Source organism: Schistocerca gregaria, chromosome X (genome assembly GCF_023897955.1).
Source record: "Schistocerca gregaria isolate iqSchGreg1 chromosome X, iqSchGreg1.2, whole genome shotgun sequence".
Classification (NCBI taxonomy): domain Eukaryota; kingdom Metazoa; phylum Arthropoda; class Insecta; order Orthoptera; family Acrididae; genus Schistocerca; species Schistocerca gregaria.
In genome coordinates, this window is record NC_064931.1 from 522,232,006 (window position 1) to 522,252,153 (window position 20,148).

At 40.5% G+C, this 20,148-nt stretch overlaps 1 protein-coding gene across 1 annotated transcript in view; it reads right to left on the bottom strand.

Annotated features, from left to right (window-relative positions):
* Positions 1-3,073: 3,073 nt before the first annotated feature.
* The window catches only part of LOC126298601 (lysosomal-associated transmembrane protein 4B-like), a 183,230-nt gene continuing 166,155 nt past the window's right edge, over positions 3,074-20,148 (bottom strand). Inside the window, exons 5-6 of the mRNA XM_049990001.1 lie at positions 9,417-9,573; positions 3,074-6,441 (exon numbers count right to left, since the gene is read on the bottom strand). Coding sequence (XP_049845958.1) covers positions 6,239-6,441; positions 9,417-9,573 — 360 coding nt within the window. The 3' untranslated portion in view covers positions 3,074-6,238. The remainder of the gene's footprint in view (positions 6,442-9,416; positions 9,574-20,148) is intronic.

The following is a 20,148-nucleotide window of genomic DNA, read 5'->3' on the forward strand; positions in this document are numbered from 1 at the left end:
TTGTAAGCTACATTTTGTAATAAATTAACAATGGTAGCGACTGTTAATATAGTATTTAATGCGATGCAGTGAGACTGCGAAAGTAGTAAGATTCGTCAGTTGTTTTGCACTTATGTCAGTTCTGTCGGTCAGCTAATGTCAATAAATAATTTGTCAATCTTGAAATTTTCGTGATGTTCTCATTATTTTCAGCATCCACAACATAGGTGAACTACAGGCCAACAAAGTTAAGAAGTAACGTTCAAAAAGATCGTTACAAGTCATAGGATAGGGAGATGCGTGCAGAAGGAGCATAGGTTCTGACAAGAATATTTAGGAGATTTGGAGGGTGGTGGAAAGCTAGTCTATGTGTGGTGAGCAAAATTTCGGACAGAATGGATCTCATTTCAGAGCATGATTTTAGAAAGTCTTGGCCCTGTCGAAGTAGCTGATTAACATATTCCAGGCAAGGGTAATGCTGAGTCACTACTGCTGTGCTCCGAAGCTGTTTTGTGAAGGAATCAGCACTACCAAGATTGGGTGCGATGGCCCTGGAAACCTGCTTTTTAACTAGGCTGGTGGCGTAATTCCGTGCAGTGAAGGCTGAAGTGAGAATGCTGATGTATTGCTGAAAGAGTCTGCAGCTGAACAAATACGTTTGCCTCAGATGCCAAGGCTGTATGGGAGGGAATGTTTGACATGAAAAGGATGGCAACTGTCAAATTGTAAGTAATGTTGTTTGTTGGTAGCTTTAATGTGGATGGAACTGTGTAGCAGGCCTTTGGCGAGGGTGACGCCAGCATCAAGGAAAGTGGCATGGGTTTTGGAACAGGACCATGTGAAATTTAATTGGGAGAAAGTATTCAGAGATTCCAGGAGTTTTAGCAAATTAGCCTCACCATGAGTCCAAATGGTAAAGATGTCATCAGTGTATCTAAACAAAACCAGGGTCTGAAGACTTATTGATCCCAGCAAAGCCCCCTTCCAAGCGAACCATGAAAAGGTTGGCGTAGGAAGGAGCCATCCTGGTTGCCATGGCCGTACCCCTGATCTGTTTGCATGTCTGCCCCTCAGAGGAGAAATAGTTATTGGTAGGTATAAAGTTGATTATGGTGAGTAGGAAGGATGCCATATATTTGGAGTTAGGTGGGTGCTGACTGATGAAATGTTAAGCAGCAGACAGACCATGTGGGGCATGATGGTATAGAGGGAGGCGGCATCAATGATGACGAGCAAAGTGTGTGATGGGAGTGGAGTGGGCACGGATTTTAGACGTTCTAGGAAATTGTTGGTATCTTCGATGTAGGAGGGGAGTTTTTGTACAATGGGTTGCAGGTGTTGATCAGATTAGGCAGATATACATTCAGTGGGTGCTTTGAAGCCAGCAACTATAGGATGGCCAGGATGATTGGGTTTGTGGATTGTAGGAAGAAGGTAAAAGGTGGGGATGCGTGGTTTGGGTGGGGTCAGAAGTTCTATGGATTGAGTTGTTAGTCCTTGTGAGGGGCTTGAGCTTTTAAGGAGGGAGTGCAGGTCTGTTTGAATAACAGGTATGGGATCTTGATGGCAGACGTTGCATGTAGAGGTGTCAGACAGCTGGGTAGACCTTGAATTACTACAATGGTAGATCCTTTGTATGTTGGGAGGATAATGATGGAGTCATCAGTTTTTAGGGAACATAGAGCCTGGAGTTCTGTAGAGGACAGGTTAGAGTCACGTTTCAGGGACCTGAGGAAGGGTTGTGAGTCAATGCTGGATGTGAGGAATTCTTGGAAGGCATTTAAGGGATGATTTTGAGGCTGTAGTGGTGGATCAAGTTGGGATAGTTGTCTGAACTGTTCAAGGCAGGGTTCAATGTTAGGTTTGCTGTTGGAAAGATTTTGGGGTTGGGTTGCAAAGTGATATTTCCAATGCATATTACAAGTGAAGTAAAGGAAGTTCTTTACCAAAGCAGCATGATCAAATGTAGGTTTATGGCTGGAAGTGAGGCCCTTAGATAATACAGATAATTCAGGAGGGGAAAGTGCTTTAGATGAGACGTTAAGGACACTGTACTGTTGCGACTCGTTCTTGGGATTATGGGTTATTCTTGGTCTGGAGGCAGTGGTGAAGGCTGTTGGATATTAAGGAGGTCGAGCAAGCTCGGTTTGTAGGAGAGGAGTGGTGCATGACATTAGTGACCTTGGCTCCTGTTTCACCGCACATGCCATCTAGATTCTTCTCCCACAAGAACTCCGCAGGTGGGAGCTACCACTACAACGTGTCCTTGGTTCTCGCCACCGACCTGGCAATAATTTACGTTAATTTCTTCCGTCTCAGCTTTTATTCACTGTAACTACTTTGCTTCACTCCGTTTCAGTTTTCTACATCTTTCATTGTCTTTCCTGTCTATTTTTCACTGCCCCCTCCCACTTCTGTTACGTATAGTGCACTTAGCTTACTCACTCTTATTAACTTGTGCACGATGTTTTAGTAGTAACCTATGTCTTGCATATTACCCTGTCTTCCACCTTTCATCTCTCAGGTTTTCATATCTCATCTGGTGCAGTCTCCAACAATCAGTCATTCCTTCTCACCCCATATGTAAGTCTCCCCTGTCCCGCGGTTCTGGGTGACTTTCCCAAAATCTTCCCCTTTTCCTTCACAGTCCTTCCTTGCCCTTGAACACTTCTGCCTGAAGAAGGAGCCACTGGCTCCAAAAGCTTTCCAATCACAACTGTTTTCTATGTGTGTATTTTGCCACTGCTTGGTGAGTAGATTTTTTATCTATCCAATTAAATACTTTCATCAATAATTGGTTGTTTTCGTTGGAATACATTTGTGTTTCATGTGATGTGAAACCATATATAGTACTCGTAATTCACATCTATTGATCTTGGTGTACTGTGGTGACATTAAGCAAGCCCTGTACAGTAATTAGGCAACACTGTTATGGTAGTTTCTACCCTAAATAGAGACAGAGACACTGCAATTATCTACATTAAATAACAGGTATGTTACGCTTGGTAATGTGAATCAAGATCTGGTTAATATGTGTAAAAAAAGGAAAGGATTTTATATAAGAGGATCAGTAATTTACTATGAAATAATGCAATTTGTTTCACAGTGCACAAATAGGTTACTTTATTAGCATGCTTTAAACATACAACATTTATACCTGTGTTAAATTAGACAGTGTCTTCACAGAACAAAAGCACTATACATGAAGTTAACACATTCAATTGGATGACCTCCAAATATAAGTCTCTGTTATGTAGAACATACTGAGCTTTTCGTAATTTCCTTATGTCTATGTGATCTTAGGGGAACTTAATAATATTAAACATATGGATCAACAGAATAATTTAGTTGAAATGCGTCAAAATTATAGATTAGCACCTGACCTTGCTTTATTATTCTAGTTAATTACATGTTTTTACGCTTCATACATTGACTTTAAATTGTAAGTGTGTAGTTCAGGTACATATATGGGAATCTCTGGAGCATAGTTTTAAATTCCAATGATCACCATAATTATAAAAATAATTTGATTTTAAAGCCAGACAACAAACAGAAAGATATAGCAACATTTGCAAGGAAGTAGGTTATCAGAAAAAAAACAGTACACTGTCTCCATAATAAACTTGCTTCATGAATTACAACAGAACATGTTGTACTTCACGTCCATGAACTGCATACTAGTCGAGTTAGTTTCCGGCTTACATAAGAAATATGCAAAAGAATAAGAAATTTGTATGAAGTTTCTTAAAACATCTATAATAATTCTATACAACCAAAACTTGGTCATCTAGCTCTAAAAATATGTGAAAAAAGGGAGGTAAATTGCCATAAATAATAGTTCATGTTTTAGGTAACTGAGTGAGTAATAAGGAAATAACACCAGAGGCTAGTGTGTCTTTTACATACTGTTATAAGATATTACAGTTATCTCCTACAAAGAACACCAGCTACTCACACAATTTTTTACATATTGCAAGGTGTGAACATCGAGAGTTTATTATGTTTATCTCTTGACATTAATATTAATATATTCCATTGACAGTACAGAGCACACAAAATAATTGAACAGAAATATAATTACTATGTATTGATTATGTCACATCACTTGAAATAAATCCATTACCATTAATATTCCCATGACTCTACCAGATTTATGCTATGTGCTGTTTATTACTCCATGAGAAACATGTCTTCAACTGTAAAACACAGGACACGCTGCAGATATAAATAATAGTTCATGTTTTAGGTAACTGAGTGAGTAATAAGGAAATAACACCAAAGGGTAGTGTGTCTTTCACATACTGTTATAAGATATTACAGTTATCTCCTACAAAGAACACCAGCTACTCACACAATTTTTATACATATTGCAAGGTGTGAACATCGAGAGTTTATTATGTTTATCTCTTGACATCAAGATTAATATATTCCATTGACAGTACAGAGCACACAAAATAACTGAACAGAAATATAATTACTACTTATTGATTACGTAACATCACTTGAAATAAATCCATTGCCATTAATCTTCCCATCATACTGTCAGATTTATGCTATGTGCTGTTTATTACCCCATGAGAAACATGTCTTCAACTGTAAAACACTGGACAAGCTGCAGATATGTGCTATTATATTTCATTGGTGATGCTATTAAATGGTTGTCAAGTGTGTATTTCTCATTTGGTTTTAAAGGGTATACATAAATGTCTCCAAAGAGCTAAAAATATTCAAAGCAAGGTGTAAATGACTTGCTTCCACTTTGTAAAAGCTGATTGTATCACTTATGCAATAATATACTTTTGGAAATTTATATGACATAATATATTTTGCTTGACATGGAAAATGTGTTTCTGGATCTGAGAAAAATTTTATGAACTAAGGAACTGAGATGATATTTAAACTAAGAAACACTAATGTTCCATTCAAAATGTACTGATATCAAAAATAATTTGGTCAGTGCCCAGCATGGAGAGATAAATGAAATAAAGTGTTTGTGAAGAGTGTGTAGTTGGAATATTTAAACATACCAACAATTGTTTTTAAATATTTGTCTTAAGTAGTTTGAGTCTCATGCTTGCTTATATTAGATCCAGTAATGCAATGTAGGAGACATGGAGTATAAACCTTTTCAGATAAAAATAAATTCTAAGTGCTCTTTTACTTATTTTTCACTGCATATATTGATTACTAAGTGGTATCACAATTTCTGTAATAACTGATTGAAACTGCTTATACACCACGACTGCAACACACAGTCACAGTTAATTTTTTTTAATGAATGAAAACAGTGGGAAAGTTTTTCGTGACTGGAAGCAGATCATTTCATTTATGACCAATGGATGTGTTAATGAACTTCCACTGGTTATTTTGGCAAAATAAATGTATACTTCCTGCAGTATTTTTAACGACATGTGATTTAGGCTATATCTAACCTACATCGAAAATAGAATGTAAATATCGCACTTTTTTCATATATCTCTATCACCTATGGAAACACATGGTTTCTCGTATTGGACTAAGCTCAATTTTAACTTAGGAAGACTCTGACTGAATGTTTCAGAAAACTAAATTATTCAATAACACCAAACGCAAAGAGCATGTCAGTACTTGTTTTTGTTTTCTTATGGAATGAATATTCTCAAATTAAATATGTGACGTTGCCATCATATATCATAAAAGCTTTTTTGAAAGTCAATGACAAGTATAAGACCACATCTGAAATGACAGAGATACCAGTACTGCCACACTTTGGTAAACATACCGTAATGGATAATGTGACAGTGTTTATGGACTCACAGTCCTTCTTTAAGAAGGAATTCAGTGGTCTTTTATGAGGCGAGAATTATGAAGACAACACATCTACTATCCCATCAGGTTAATGGATAGTCAACAACCATTTCATGTAGTATCTGGAACTGTATTACATTTTACTTCATGGGGGGTTGCAGCTGTGAAGATAGTAAAACTTTTTAGATATTACCAGTCATAACCAGGAAACTTTTCTCACCGGTTTCCTCTTCTAAGTGTGATGTATGTTATTCATTATTTGGAACAGATTGTTTCAAATCCACCATCAGCAGTTTTCTCCCATTTCTGACTGCATACCATGACCTCCCTCTAACAGACAGTCTCCTTAATGTCAACAATTTACATGTGAATTAACTGGACACATAAGAATTCCTTTTTGACAATAATATCGACATTCAGATGTAGTTGAAGAAATAGATTAGCGTAAACATTCACAGGTAGTACGTGTTGATTAAGCTTCGCTCACATTAGCATATTTCTTCTCGCCCTCTTGAATCGGAGGCCTGGCATTTGCAGCACCATTCATTGTTGCACCATTAGATTTTTGCTTGTTTACTGTGTTACCTTTCTTCACAATATGCACTTTGGGTGCAAGCTTCTGTCGCAGACTTCTATAGAAACTGTAGACAACCAGGATGAAATAAGCACTTATTGCTGGAACAGAAGAAAGTGCTGTTATGCAGAGGTCTAAATTGTCTGTTGAGCAAATTTGTAAAGGGTGCTATATTGAACCAAGTGTTTCCTTCCGCCTGACTGTTTACACTATTAAACACGACAGTCATACATTAGCAGTAAAGCGGATTAATATAAATAGAGAACAATGAAATATAAGTTGTGAAATTAACAACTATGAGATGGAGAAGATTTGCTTCCTTTTGAAAAATGGGGTGGTATAATGTCAGTGCCATTTGTCTTGGAACGCTCTTTTCACAGCTGCATAACTCTATGCTTTGTTGAAAAACTAATCCATCTATGTCATCAGCAACACACTGAATTCACTAACATCGTTTATTAAGGGCTGTATTTATGTTCTTAGATGTGGTTGAATGAACACTTATTAAATTTTCTTTTTTTAAATAAAAGATCGATTGCTGATATAATAAAACAGCATTATTGTATCTTTTATGCTTTGTTGAAAAACTAATCCATCTATGTCATCAGCAACACACTGAATTCACTAAAATCGTTTATTAAGGGCTGTATTTATGTTCTTAGATGTGGTTGAATGAACACTTATTAAATTTTCTTTTTTAAAATAAAAGATCGATTGCTGATATAATAAAACAGCATTATTGTATCTTTTATTAGAATAATGCTCACTCCAGGCAAATGCCGGGATGGTTCCTCTGAAAGGGCACGGCCGACTTCCTTCCCCATCCTTCCCTAATCCGATGAGACCGATGACCACGCTGTCTGGTCTCCTTCCCGAAACAACCAACCAACCAATAATGAACGTTTGTGACGAGTTGCAATATAACGGACTGATACTCGAAACTGGCCGCTGCTTTTTGTGGACACTGCGCTACCAACTACGGTATTTTTTTCGTTTTTCGTTATATTTATCGTTTGTTCCATTATTTTTTATTACTAATCTCCTCTTTTTAGCTTTTTTGGCAAGTCCAGTGAGAGCTCAGATGACAAGCCAGTACCAAGCAGAAAAGGGTAATCGAAAACGTGTAAAGAGTATGAGAAGATAAAAGCTTTCTAAAGCTAACATGAGAAAATTCAATAATAGAAGGGCTGTACGACAATAATGAACTTGAAGGCAATGTTATATAAAGGAAAGTGGAAGTAAATGAATAAGAGATGGGAGATACAATACTGCGAGAAAAATTTGACAAAGGACTGAAAGACCTAATCCGATACAATGCTCCTGGAGTAGACGACATTCACTCAGAGTTTTGAGATTCTTGGGAGAGGATCACACCCCATTCCACCTGATTTGGAAAATATATGACAGGCGAAATACCCACAGACTTCAATAAAAGTGTAATTATACCACTTTCAAAGTATGCAGTTACTGAAAGCAATTAATATTACCTATCAATTTAATAAGTTGTGGATGCAAAATACTGACACGAACTATTTGCAGAAGAGAGGAAAAACTGGTGGAAGCCGAACTAGGGGAAGGTAAGTTTGGATTTAAGAGAAACGTAGGAACGACTTATCTTAGAAGACAGACAGAAGAACGGCGAACCTTCGTACACAGTATTTGTTCATTCTGAAAGGTCTTGACAACGTTAACTGGAATGCACTGTTTGAAACTCTGAAGGTAGCACAATAAAATACATGGAGGGAACGTTGTTTGCAACTTACCCATATCTACAAACCAACGGAAGCGACCTTATTCCCTTGATGGCAAGAGAAGTCAGACACAAAGAAAAACTAAAATTTTCAGAGCCATAGTTTCTTTTTCCTATTAAGGTTTTACCAGAATCGATCAGCCAAGTAAAATCTTTCGCTGCCTTAAAAGAATTTAAGATTATCCTGAAAATCCTTCAGTAAGTAAGCATATGAGAATCATTTACGAAGAAGAAGAATAATTTGTTTTAGACGCTGAACAGCGCATAATTGGAATCTATGTAATGAAAGGAACTAGATATCAGCAAATGTTGCGAAAGCGGCTATTACACAACGATGTACAAAAAGTATCAAGAAATTAATGTCTTACGCCTATTTTGTCCACTGTTTAAGTTAAGATTAAAATTTAGTCCTTAAAGACGCTGTAGAGCCTAATCAAGAAACAACGCTGTTAATAGAAACAGTTGAGCACACGTGTAAATTTTATGGACACAACATGCTGCGGGAGATGGATTTAAAAATTAGTTCCGTGAGTACTTGCACGATAACGCTAGAAACTGCTCAACGCAACGCGCTGGAGCGGAAGGTACGATGACATCTGTGCACTTAAATTTTCATTGACATTCGCAACGATTCATTTAGGAGACTCTGCTTTCACATTTTTACCGCTCAGCAGTTTGTGCTGAGCGCGACACAGGTGAAAACGCAGAACGTTTGTGAAGTTTTGCAAAACCGAAATGAAGTACAATAAAACACTAATGCAGCAAACGAAAAAAGGTGGTTTCCTCAAAGTCGAAAAATTGCGAAGCGTGAAAGTGGAAACAAGTCTTTATTGACTTCGGCTTCCACTAACGAGGGAAAAAGCAGTCGACTTCAGAACATATAAAGATGAGGAATGAACTCCAATGACCACTAAAGATGCTAAGTAAATAAAAATACAACGTGTCTGGTGAAAAATTCTTTAAACTGCATTCATCTTAAAGAGTTTTTGAAAAATTTTGTTCTTAAATTTTTTTCTCTGGCTCAAACGGGAGGAGGGCAGCTATGGTGATGGTGTAGTGTTTAGATGTGGGGGGTGACTGTGAGAGACGAGAGGTAGACGTTAGGAAAGCAGGTGGGGAGAAGCGTGAGTCAAGGGGATGGGGCTTCAATTGAGACACTTGCTCTGGTTCTCCCGTCACTCTAGTTACGCTCCTGGTACTGCCGCCGCCATAAGTAATTTTTTTTTCCAAGCACTTCAAGATGATCACATATTTTATCGTAGATGCCAGTGTAAAATCAGTTTACAGACATAGTAGTAGAATATATTACTTGTTTCATATACTCACCCATAAATATACCGCATATGAGAAGTCCAATGATACCAGGGAGATAGAATTCATCATCCGATAAAAATGCAGTAGACATCTGAACCATCACCAGTGAGCTCAAACAAGTAATTATGGCCTTGATGATCACCCATAGTAACGCAAATCTGATAGTTTCCTGTAAAACAGAAGTAACATACATGCTAAGAAACGTTTTCGTAAGAGATGATATGGAAAACAGATGATCCATTCACTCTACATTCCTCTTATTTGAGAAGTTTGTCTCTCACTTTGTCCTTTCACTGACAATCAATTTACTTCTCTATATTCGTGATTATTCCCTCTTCCTCTCTCTCTCTCTCTCTCTCTCTCTCTCTCTCTCTCTCTCTCTCTCTCTCTCTCATTGGTTAGTATGCGTGTGTGTAATATGCAGGATATCTCTCCTAAGAGTCGTCAGGCGCATTTTCTCTGGTTCCTCCGTAGATAGGTGAAACTTTGTTTTTGCTATGTGTAACTGAAGTAAGCCCAAGCAAATCACTTGTCTCATGCGACGCTCTGTGTCGACGGAAAGTGTCAGTTTGTTTCCCGTTACAAACAAACTTATTTTTAAAGAGGAATTTTGGTGCCCATTCGACTGAGCAGTTCCAAATTAGTCCAGCGCGATATTCGTTTCGTTTCCCCGACATGTATTAACAGGGAAAGTAAAACAAGGAATGAGTACTTCAGCAGCGATAACACCACCATGGCCCCCGCTGACTGCTACTGCCATGCTGTAGCGATGCTTAGTCGCTGCTCGTTATTCTTCGTGTTTTACTGACACTGTTAATACATATTGCTAAACAAAATATCGCACTAGATTAATTTGGGGCCGCTCTATCGAACGGGCACATAAAATTCCTCTTTAAAAAATTGATTGTAGCGGGAAACAACCCGACGCTTTCCGTTTACCCTGGGTATCGCATTAAAGAAGTGATAAGCAGTATTTGTTTGGGCTGACTCCTGCTCCACGCTGCAAAAACAAAGTTACAAATATCTGCCGAAGCATCAGAAAAACTGCGTCTGACGACTCTTAGAAGTGAGTGAGAGAAACAGAGAGAGAGAGAGAGTGTACGGGTGATGGAGAGAGACAGGGAATGTCTCATCATTATAATAGGGGCGTGGGTGTAGGTATATTTAGAATAAATATGACAAAAAGAAGTTTCTATGTTATATAACTTTCATCCATTTGGGAGCGTCAGTCAAACTGAAGTGCCTATTTTCGTAACGTGAATCAGGTGTAACCAAGTATTTATCAAATAACATTACAGGCTACGTAACGTGATTTATTATGCAGAAAATGAGCGGCAACCGACGCAGTAGAAGGCTCCTTCATCACCATACTCGCATAAAAGAAACAAGATAAGAGGCAATGTGAGAACAAAGTCTGTTGCATTTCCCGACATAACCTGGATAGTGCACCACACATTCATTCCACAAGGTACCACGCTAAACCAGCATTACTGTGTCCAAGTGCTGAATCAATCGTCAAATGGGGATCAAGGAATTGGCTCCTCCACCAATGTTCCCTGTCATATTGCGTTAAGTGTCAGACAGTTTTTATTTTTGGGGTAATAAGAAAACGACAGTTCCCTAGAATGAAAATAGGCTTACAAATAATCCATTTTCAGGACATGGACGGAGCTAAGCAAATGTCAACAGGCACACGAGGCACTGTTTACGAAATCAGGCAGTCCTGCCTAACACTACGACGTTCATGATGAAGCAGTGTTTCATGCTCTTTATACAAGTTTTGAAACAGGTTTCTGATTTCATTTAATGCACGTGCACGAAGTAAAAGAAATCACAGATATATAACTCCAAATTTCTACTTGTATTCTCATTTTCGTGTTTAGCCAGATTTTCACATTTAAGCCATTATATAAATTCCCGCAGAATGACCATATGAATTCAGGAGTTCAAATTTACGAAAACAGGGACAAAAATTCTGGTATATAACACTGGTTATTACTGAACTGCATCTGCAACGTTGTCTTCACACAATATCCTTGATCTGTTCTTCAGTATACCACTTGCCCTCGTGAGTTGATAAATGTCTCAATTTTTTTTCGAATATCCCTCCTTCCCACTTGAAGTATCAAAGAACATCACTTCTCAAACTGAAAATCCTGCCTTTGTAACAGTAGCCATCAGCATTCAATAGTGTGCATTCAATAGTGTGGTGACATTCATTTCGGAGATAAACGACGGTGGAAGGAACTTTCATTACCAGTGTCTGGATGGTTATGTTGTGTTGTGCTGCATTAAGCTCAGCTGCTCTTTTATGTCATCAGTGACAAGTACGTTATTTATTACCACCAAGTTTGAAGACTCCTGTTGAATAACATTTGTATTGTTCTGAAATAAGCTACAACGTAAATCTTATGGCGTTATAACGGTGATGGGGACGATCGCAGCGCTGCGTGTGAGAGCAATGGTGGCGACTGCCGCTGAACCAGGCGACACGACCGGTCCAAGGCCTACTGTCAAAGATGGCTATTATGCGAAGTCAAGTACTATGAGCAGTGCAACCGCTGACGACGTGGGACTGACAGCAGAATCCTTTTATGATATGTGTGGTGATGACTGAAGGTTTACCATTTTACGCGGTATTTGCTTCTGACCTTGTACACTATGTGATCAAAAGTATCCGGATGGCCCCCAAAAACATACGTTTTTCATATTAGGTGCATTGCGCTGCCACCTACTGCCAGGTACTCCATATCAGCGACCTCAGTACTCATCAGACATCGAGAGAGAGCAGAATGGGGCCCTCCGCGGAACTCTCGGACTCGGGTCGTGGTCAGGTGATTGGCTGTCACTTGTGTCATACGTCTGGATGCGAGATTTCCACACTCCTAAAGATGCCTAGATCCACTGTTTCCGATGTGTTAGCGAAGTGGAAACGTAAAGGAACACACACAGCAGAAAAGCATACAGGCCGACCTGGTCTGTTGACTGACAGAGACCTCCGACAGTTGAAGAGGGTCGTAATGTGTAATAGGCAGACATCTATCCAGACCAACACACAGGAATTCCAATGAGCATCAGGTTCCACTGCAAGTACTACGACAGTTAGCCGGGAGGTGAGAAAACTTGGATTTCATGGTCGAGCGGCTGCTCATATGCCAAACATCATGCCGGAAAATGCCAAACGACGCCTCGCTTGGTGTAAAGAGCGTAAACATAGGACGATTGAACAGCGGAAAGACGTTGTGTGGAATGACGAATTACGGTACACAATGTGGCGCTCCGATGGCAGGGTATGGGTAGGGCGAATGGTCGGTGAACATCATCTGCCAGCATGTGTAGTGTCAACAGTGAAATTCGAAGGCAGTGGTGTTATGATGTGGTTAGGTTTTTAATGGAAGGGGCTTGTACCCCTTGTTGTTTTGCGTGGCACTATCACAGCACGGGCCTACATTGACGTTTTAAGCACCTTCTTGCTTCCAACTGTTGAAGAGTAATTCGGGGATGGCGATTGTATCTTTCAACATGATCGAGCACTGTTCATAATGCACGGCCCGTGGCGGAGTGGTTACAAGACAATAACGTCCCTGTAATGGACTGATCTGCACAGAGTCTTGACTTGAATCCTATAGAACACCTTTGGGATGTTTTGGAACGCCGACTTCGTGCCAGGCCTCACAGACGGACGTCCATACCTCTCAGTACAGCACTTCGTGAATAATGGGCTGCCATTCCCCAAGAAACCTTCCGGCACCTGATTGAACGCATACCTGCGAGAGTGGAAGCTGTCATTAAGCCTAAGGGTGGGCTAACACCATATTGAATTTCAGCATTACCGATGGAGGACGCCACGAATTTGTAAGTCATGTTCAGCCAGGTGACCGGGTACTTTTGATCACATAGTGTACCAGTATCCAGAAGGGAAGTACATTACTTTTCTTTTATCTGATTTCGTACACAGTATCCAGAGTGGACAGTCAGCTAAAAGAAGAGGAAAAACTGGAAAAGTTTTTGAAGCAGGTTTCTGGCAGAAGAAATGAATATTTCTTCCTAAATACGTGGTAGAAGCACTTTTTGATGACGCATGGGCGTATAGCGTGGGATTACAAGAGACCAGCGTAGGATTGTCAAATATACAGGGTGGTCCATTGATCGTAACCGGGCCAAATATTTCGGTCAAACGAAAAAAATTTCAAAGAACGAAACTTGTCTAGCTAGAAAGGGGGAAAACAGATGGCGCTGCGTTTTTAAAAAATAGGAACCCCTATTTTTTATTACATATTCGTGTTGCAAGTAAAGAAATATGAATGTTTTAGTTGGACCACTTTTTTCGCTTTGTGATAGATGGCGCTGTAATAGTCAAAAACATATGGCTCACAATTTTAGACGAACAGTTGGTAACAGGTAGATTTTTTTAAATTAAAATACATACGTAGGTGCGTTTGAACATTTTATTTCGGTTGTTCCAATGTGATACATGTACCTTTGTGAACTTATCATTTCTGAGAACGCATGCTGTTACAGCGTGATTACCTGTAAATACGACATTAATGCAATAAATGCTCAAAATGATGTCCGTCAACCTCAATGCATTGTGCAATACGTGTAACGACATTCCTCTCAACAGCGAGTAGTTCGCCTTCCGTAATGTTTGCACATGCATTGACAATACGCTGACGCATGTTGTCAGGCGTTGTCGGTGGATCACGACAGCAAATATCCTTCAACTTTCCCCACAGAAAGAAATCGGGGACGTCAGATCCGGTGAACGTGCGGGCCACGGTATGGTGCTTCGACGACCAAGCAACCTGTCATGAAATATGCTATTCAATACCGCTTCAACCGCACACGAGCTATGTGCCGGACATCCATCATGTTGGAAGTAAATTGCCATTCTGTCATGCAGTGAAACATCTTGAAGTAACATCGGTAGAACATTACGTAGGAAATCAGCATACATTGCACCATTTAGATTGCCATCGATAAAATGGAGGCCAATTATCCTTCCTCCCATAATGCCGCACACCATATATTAACCCGCCAGGGTCGCTGATGTTGCACTTGGCCCAGTCACCGTGGGTTTTCCGTTGCCCAATAGTGCATGTTATGCCGGTTTACGTTACCTCTGTTGGTGGATGACGGTTCGTCGCTAAATAGAACGAACGCAAAAAATCTGTCATCGTCTCGTAATTTCTCTTGTGCCCAGTGGCAGAACTGTACACGACGTTCAAAGTCGTCGCCATGCAGTTCCTGTTGAATAGAAATGTGGTATGGGTGCAATCGATGTCGATGTAGCATTCTCAACACCGACGTTTTTGAGATTCCCGATTCTCGCGCAGTTTGTCTGCTGCTGATGTGCGGATTAGCCGCGGCCGCAGCTAAAACACCTACTTGGGCATCATCATTTGATGGAGGGCATGGTTGACGTTTCACATGTGGCTGAACACTTCCTGTTTTCTTAAATAAGTAACTACCCGGCGAACGGCCCGGGCACTTGGACAATGTCGTCCAGGGTACAGAGCAGCATACGTAGCAGACCCCCGTTGGGCATATAGCCATACACCCACACGACATCGACCTTTCCGCAATTGGTAAACGGTCCATTTTAACACGGGTAATGTATCCCGAGGCAAATACCGTCCGCACTGGCGGGATGTTACGTGATACCACGTACTTATACGTTTGTGACTATTACAGCGCCATCTATCACAAAGCGAAAAAAGTGGTCCAAGTAAAATATTCATATTTCTTTACGTACCACACGAATATGTAATAAAAACTGGGGGTTCCTATTTTAAAAAAACGCAGTTGATATCCGTTTGACCTAAGGCAGCGCCATCTAGCGGGCCAATCATAGCGCCATCTGGTCTCGCCCTTCAAGCTAGACGAGTTTCGTTCTTCGTAGTTTTTTCGTTTGATGCTTATTTCGTGAGATATTTGGTCCGGTCACTATCAATGGACCACCCTGTATACCCATCACCGCTACTCGAGAGAAAGATAGGACATCTTAAGTGTCAGCGTATTCAATCAGTGTAGAAGAGTGGCAGAAGAGTTACACGTAGATGTACTGTGCCTCCAGGAACTGTATACGAAGGCAGGAAGGATATCCAGTATGCTAGGAACTGCCCAGATAGTGACACAAGGGCAACTTCCTTTGGCAGGAATAATATAATTTACCATGGCCATAACAGTGACCTGCCGCACGCCAACGAGCCGTTCTAGGTGCTTCAGTCCGGAACCGCGCGACTGCTACGGTCGCAGGTTCGAATCCTGCCTCGGGCATGGAAGTTGCGTGATGTCTTTAGGTTAGTTAGGTTTAAGTAGTTCTAAGCTCTGGGGGACTGATGTCCTCAGCAGTTACGTCCCATAGTGCTCAGAGCCATTTGAACAGTGACAAAAATATCACAGTACTATACAGAGCACGTAATTGTATGGAAATGTTAATCGGAAGGGAGAGTTGCATCCTGGTTTTCATGTATTTCCACTTTAGTGAGGAGATCGATGAGTATCTGCTAAAACTAAAGGTTATTAGTCATCTAGGATTAACTAAGCCTCTTGTGTACTCCAACGATGCAAATGCGAAGTTAGTACTGTGGCATAGCCGCCTGACTGACGATCGTGGAAGACAACTAGAAGAAGCCATTATGGAACTCACCCTACAGGTATTGAATGCACCTCACGATCCGCCAAATAGCGAAGGGAGGGTCGGAGCAACGTCAAATATTGGTGACACACTAGCAAATACAGCAGTGGCGCGCCAGGTTGAGGGTGGAGTGACATCAAATGACCACAATATCATTCACTATACCGCCACTGGAAGCGAAAGCCGTGTAGCCACCGAAAACGGTTGCATGAGGCCCAAATACAAAATCTAGGGCGCTAACTGGGAAGAACTAAGAAGAGTGTTTCAGTATCTAGGAAGTCTATCGCTAGGTGATAATGTAGATGTTAAAACGCAGGAAGTAACAGTGGTTACGCATAGAACAACGGAGGGATCGGTACCTGTCATCAGAGGTCATTCTAACGGAATACCTTGCATCTGGACCGTGGTGCTGCACAAATTAAGATGTGAAACAAGAAGAGCCAGGAAGCTATACTAGGGCAGCATGACCCACGAAGATTGAGTCCCTAGCCTGCATAGATGCAGGTATGTTAAACAACGATTTCAGGAAGAGTTATGGAAAACAAAAATGCAACGATGGAAGCAATTCGTGGAGGTTAGAAACGGAACCCTGGTGTGTACCACATAAAATAATCTGCGAGACAATACAGTCACCAATAGTCTTATCCATACTCAAAAGGAATGATGGGACGGTAACAAAAGTTGGAAACAGTCAGCTGCCCTGCTAATGGTAACGCCACTTCCTAACGATAGGGAAGAAGGCGAGACAGATGGTCAGCGTAGGTTACGAAAAATGTTATGAGAAGACTATAGACACAACATACGTCTGTACCCCCTATCACAAGAAGAAAATAGGAAAATAATTTTAAGACTGAAAAAGAAAATATCTTCGGGAACGGACGGGATCCCTGCGAAAGTAATACAAGCCTATGTAACCAATTAGATAGTTACTTACGCGGAATGTACAAGAATTATATCTTGCAAGGAAGTGCCCCTGGACCGAGGAAGAAGGCTTAAGTGGTAATAATAAGTAAAGGGCAAGATAAGGAGAGTAAGAAGGCTTAAGTGGTAATAATAAGTAAAGGGCAAGATAAGGATCCACTTATTCCTAAATCCTACAGACCAATACGTTTTTGAACGTTCTAGGCAAAATATTTGAAAAACTATTATGCAAAATATTACAACATCATAGACTATTACACGGGATGAACCCTCAGCAGTATGGCTTTAGAAGAGGCAAGTCAACAGAAAAGACAATAAATGCGGCGCCCGCGCTAACGACAGACACTCATTCCACGTACGCTCTAGCGATGACGATTGATATTGCTGGCGCTTTCGATAACTTGTGGTGGCCGTCTTTCTTTAGTCGCCTTAGGAATTTGGAGTGTCCAGAAGCGCTGTGAAACTACCAGTAAACGGACTGGTAACATTTGCAGATGACATGCAGTTCGTTGTAAGTGATGACTCCAGAAGAATCACAGAAGACAAATGTAATGCGACGCTCCATGAACTTGAGATCTTGTGTCGAAGTGTTGAACTATCACTAGCACCTAACAAGACAACGTACCTCCTGCTAAAAGGGAACCTAGTAGGAAATCCTAAAATAAAATTAAATGATGTAACAACTATGAGAATCGCAGTAACGAGATATCTAGGGATATTTCTGGGTGAAAGTCGTAACTTTGCACATCATATAGAGGAAGCAGGCAGAAAAGTTACAAACGTGATGAATAAAATTATAACCAGTGCAAATAAGCATTTCGGCTTTCGTTGAAAACAGAGTATACCGCCAATCTATAAGGCATCAGTCGCAGGATATGGTGCGGGCGTTTAGGCTCACAGATTGTTGCCAGTGAAGCAACCCTCATTAGTGAGAAGAGTTCAACGAAGGGTACTACTAACTGTAAAATTAACGAGCGCTTACTGCACTACCCCCGAATGACGCTTTGTTAGTAATTCTACGAATATACACACTAGACTTAGAAATTAGGTAAAGTGGAGCCTTTTACTGGTTAAAGGAAGGCAATCAAATGGAATTACGAAGGATGCTTGGAACTGAGGCTATTAAAAAAAAGGCAATAAAATATCGATATTACAAGTATGTGAAAGTGAATGGGACACTTCAGGCACAGGCAGGAGAACATACGAATTTCTCCCTAACATCAAGGAGAGATTAAAAAAAGAGATATCATAACCTGTCGAATGACTGGCCATGGTCCGTATGCTACGTATCTATACAAAATCAGAGGACAGATCAATGATAGCAGCGGCAATGTGGACACACCAGAACACACGTTGTGGACTGCGCGCTCTATGGAGACGTGGCGGGTAGTGTACGTCGGATAGTAAGGGTGTTGGATCAGAAAGCAGCACTGAGGAGCTAGTCGACCTGGCGCATCTTGGACGATACAACAATCGGAGCATCCAGGTAGGCCAAGGAAGACTTCACGAGGCACTCAACCATAAGTCAACAAGCTGCCATCCAGGCTAGACAACTTACTCTACAAACAACCGAATGAAATAGTATCCCAAGAATCTACAATTGTTGGTGCAAGTGATCATGGAAGTATGAACTCTGAGACAAAGCAGTGATAAGTGGCATTACTTGCTAAAGTGGAAACGCTGCTGACATACTGCCGGACGCCTAAGGAGACAGCGGCTTTTGACCGGAATAGTATGAGGGCGGATCCAGTAGCGGAAACAACCTACTAATTAAATGTACCAAAAGAAATGAACAAGCAGAGAACAAATTCTGTAATGCTTGTGGGTAACTGGTTTAGGGTTTTATTGCAGCTTTGAGTAGTAGAAGCAGTTGTAGTATTTTAAAAATTAAGTATCAGAAATAAATAGTTAATACATAATTATTACTATCCAAGGAAATGTGATTTGTGCGACCTGTTTCAGTTTTCAGATAATAGCCTGTAATTAAGAAGGATAAATAAGTAAATAAAATAAAATGGTCAGACACTCCAGTTGTAAAGAATTTGACACGATATCCTATCAATCAATGACAAGCCGAATAATTGCTTGCGTAAGGGCCAGAGGTGGACCAGCGTATTATTGTCTTGCTCAATTCGTGAAACTCTTTCTCTTGAATAAATTATACAATTTTTCTGAAACTGTAATCATTTGTTTGTGTGTACATGTACATCACAGCTACCTATTTCCGTCCGATTGGGATAATTCCTTGTGGTGCGCCCCCACTGGACATCCGAAGCACGAAAAAGATGGCTTGAGCAAATGAACCACAATAAACCTTGTGACTAGAGGATACTAGAATGCGATTGCACAGAAAATTAAAAATGCGATACATCCTACTTTTCGTCAGGACACCGTTCAGGGAGGTGATGGACGTATTCTAGTGTAGGGGATGTTTATATGGGTTCTTTTACGGTTTCTCACTGGCGAACTACAGCCAAGTAGCCGACCATGTGCATTCATTTGTTCGCCTACAGAGCCACGCAAAAGTCTTATATCAGTAGTTATTTAGTGACAGGACTAGCTCAGCCATTAATGTTGTCACCTTTCTACTTTCACACGTCCCCATCTCCATGCACCATTGTCAGATGTCAAGTAGGAACTTGGGTTATATCCATTATCGATGCGACGTTGTGATTGTTTAAATCATTGCTAAAATGTAGCTCAGCCACATTTCCCAATGGAAAAGGACTGAGCTGACATGTTTCAAAGGAGCATCTGAATTATTCTACAAAAATCTTACAAAAACGATAAATATAAATATATAAATATTAAAAATTCGTGGTTATTTCCGCTGTAAGGGTGTCGTCCTACAATGTGCTTCAGCAATATCCGACCAGTCGGTAAAATAAACTAAAATGAAGTGGCATGTGCAGTTCTTGAATATAGACAGTGCCACCACAACTCACATGCACAGTCCCTATACCTTCAGGGAAAACACACTCGCATACACACACACACACACACACACACACACACACACACACACACACACTCCTGGAAATTGAAATAAGAACACCGTGAATTCATTTTCCCAGGAAGGGGAAACTTTATTCACACATTCCTGGGGTCAGATACATCACATGATCACACTGACAGAACCACAGGCACATAGACACAGGCAAGAGAGCATGCACAATGTCGGCA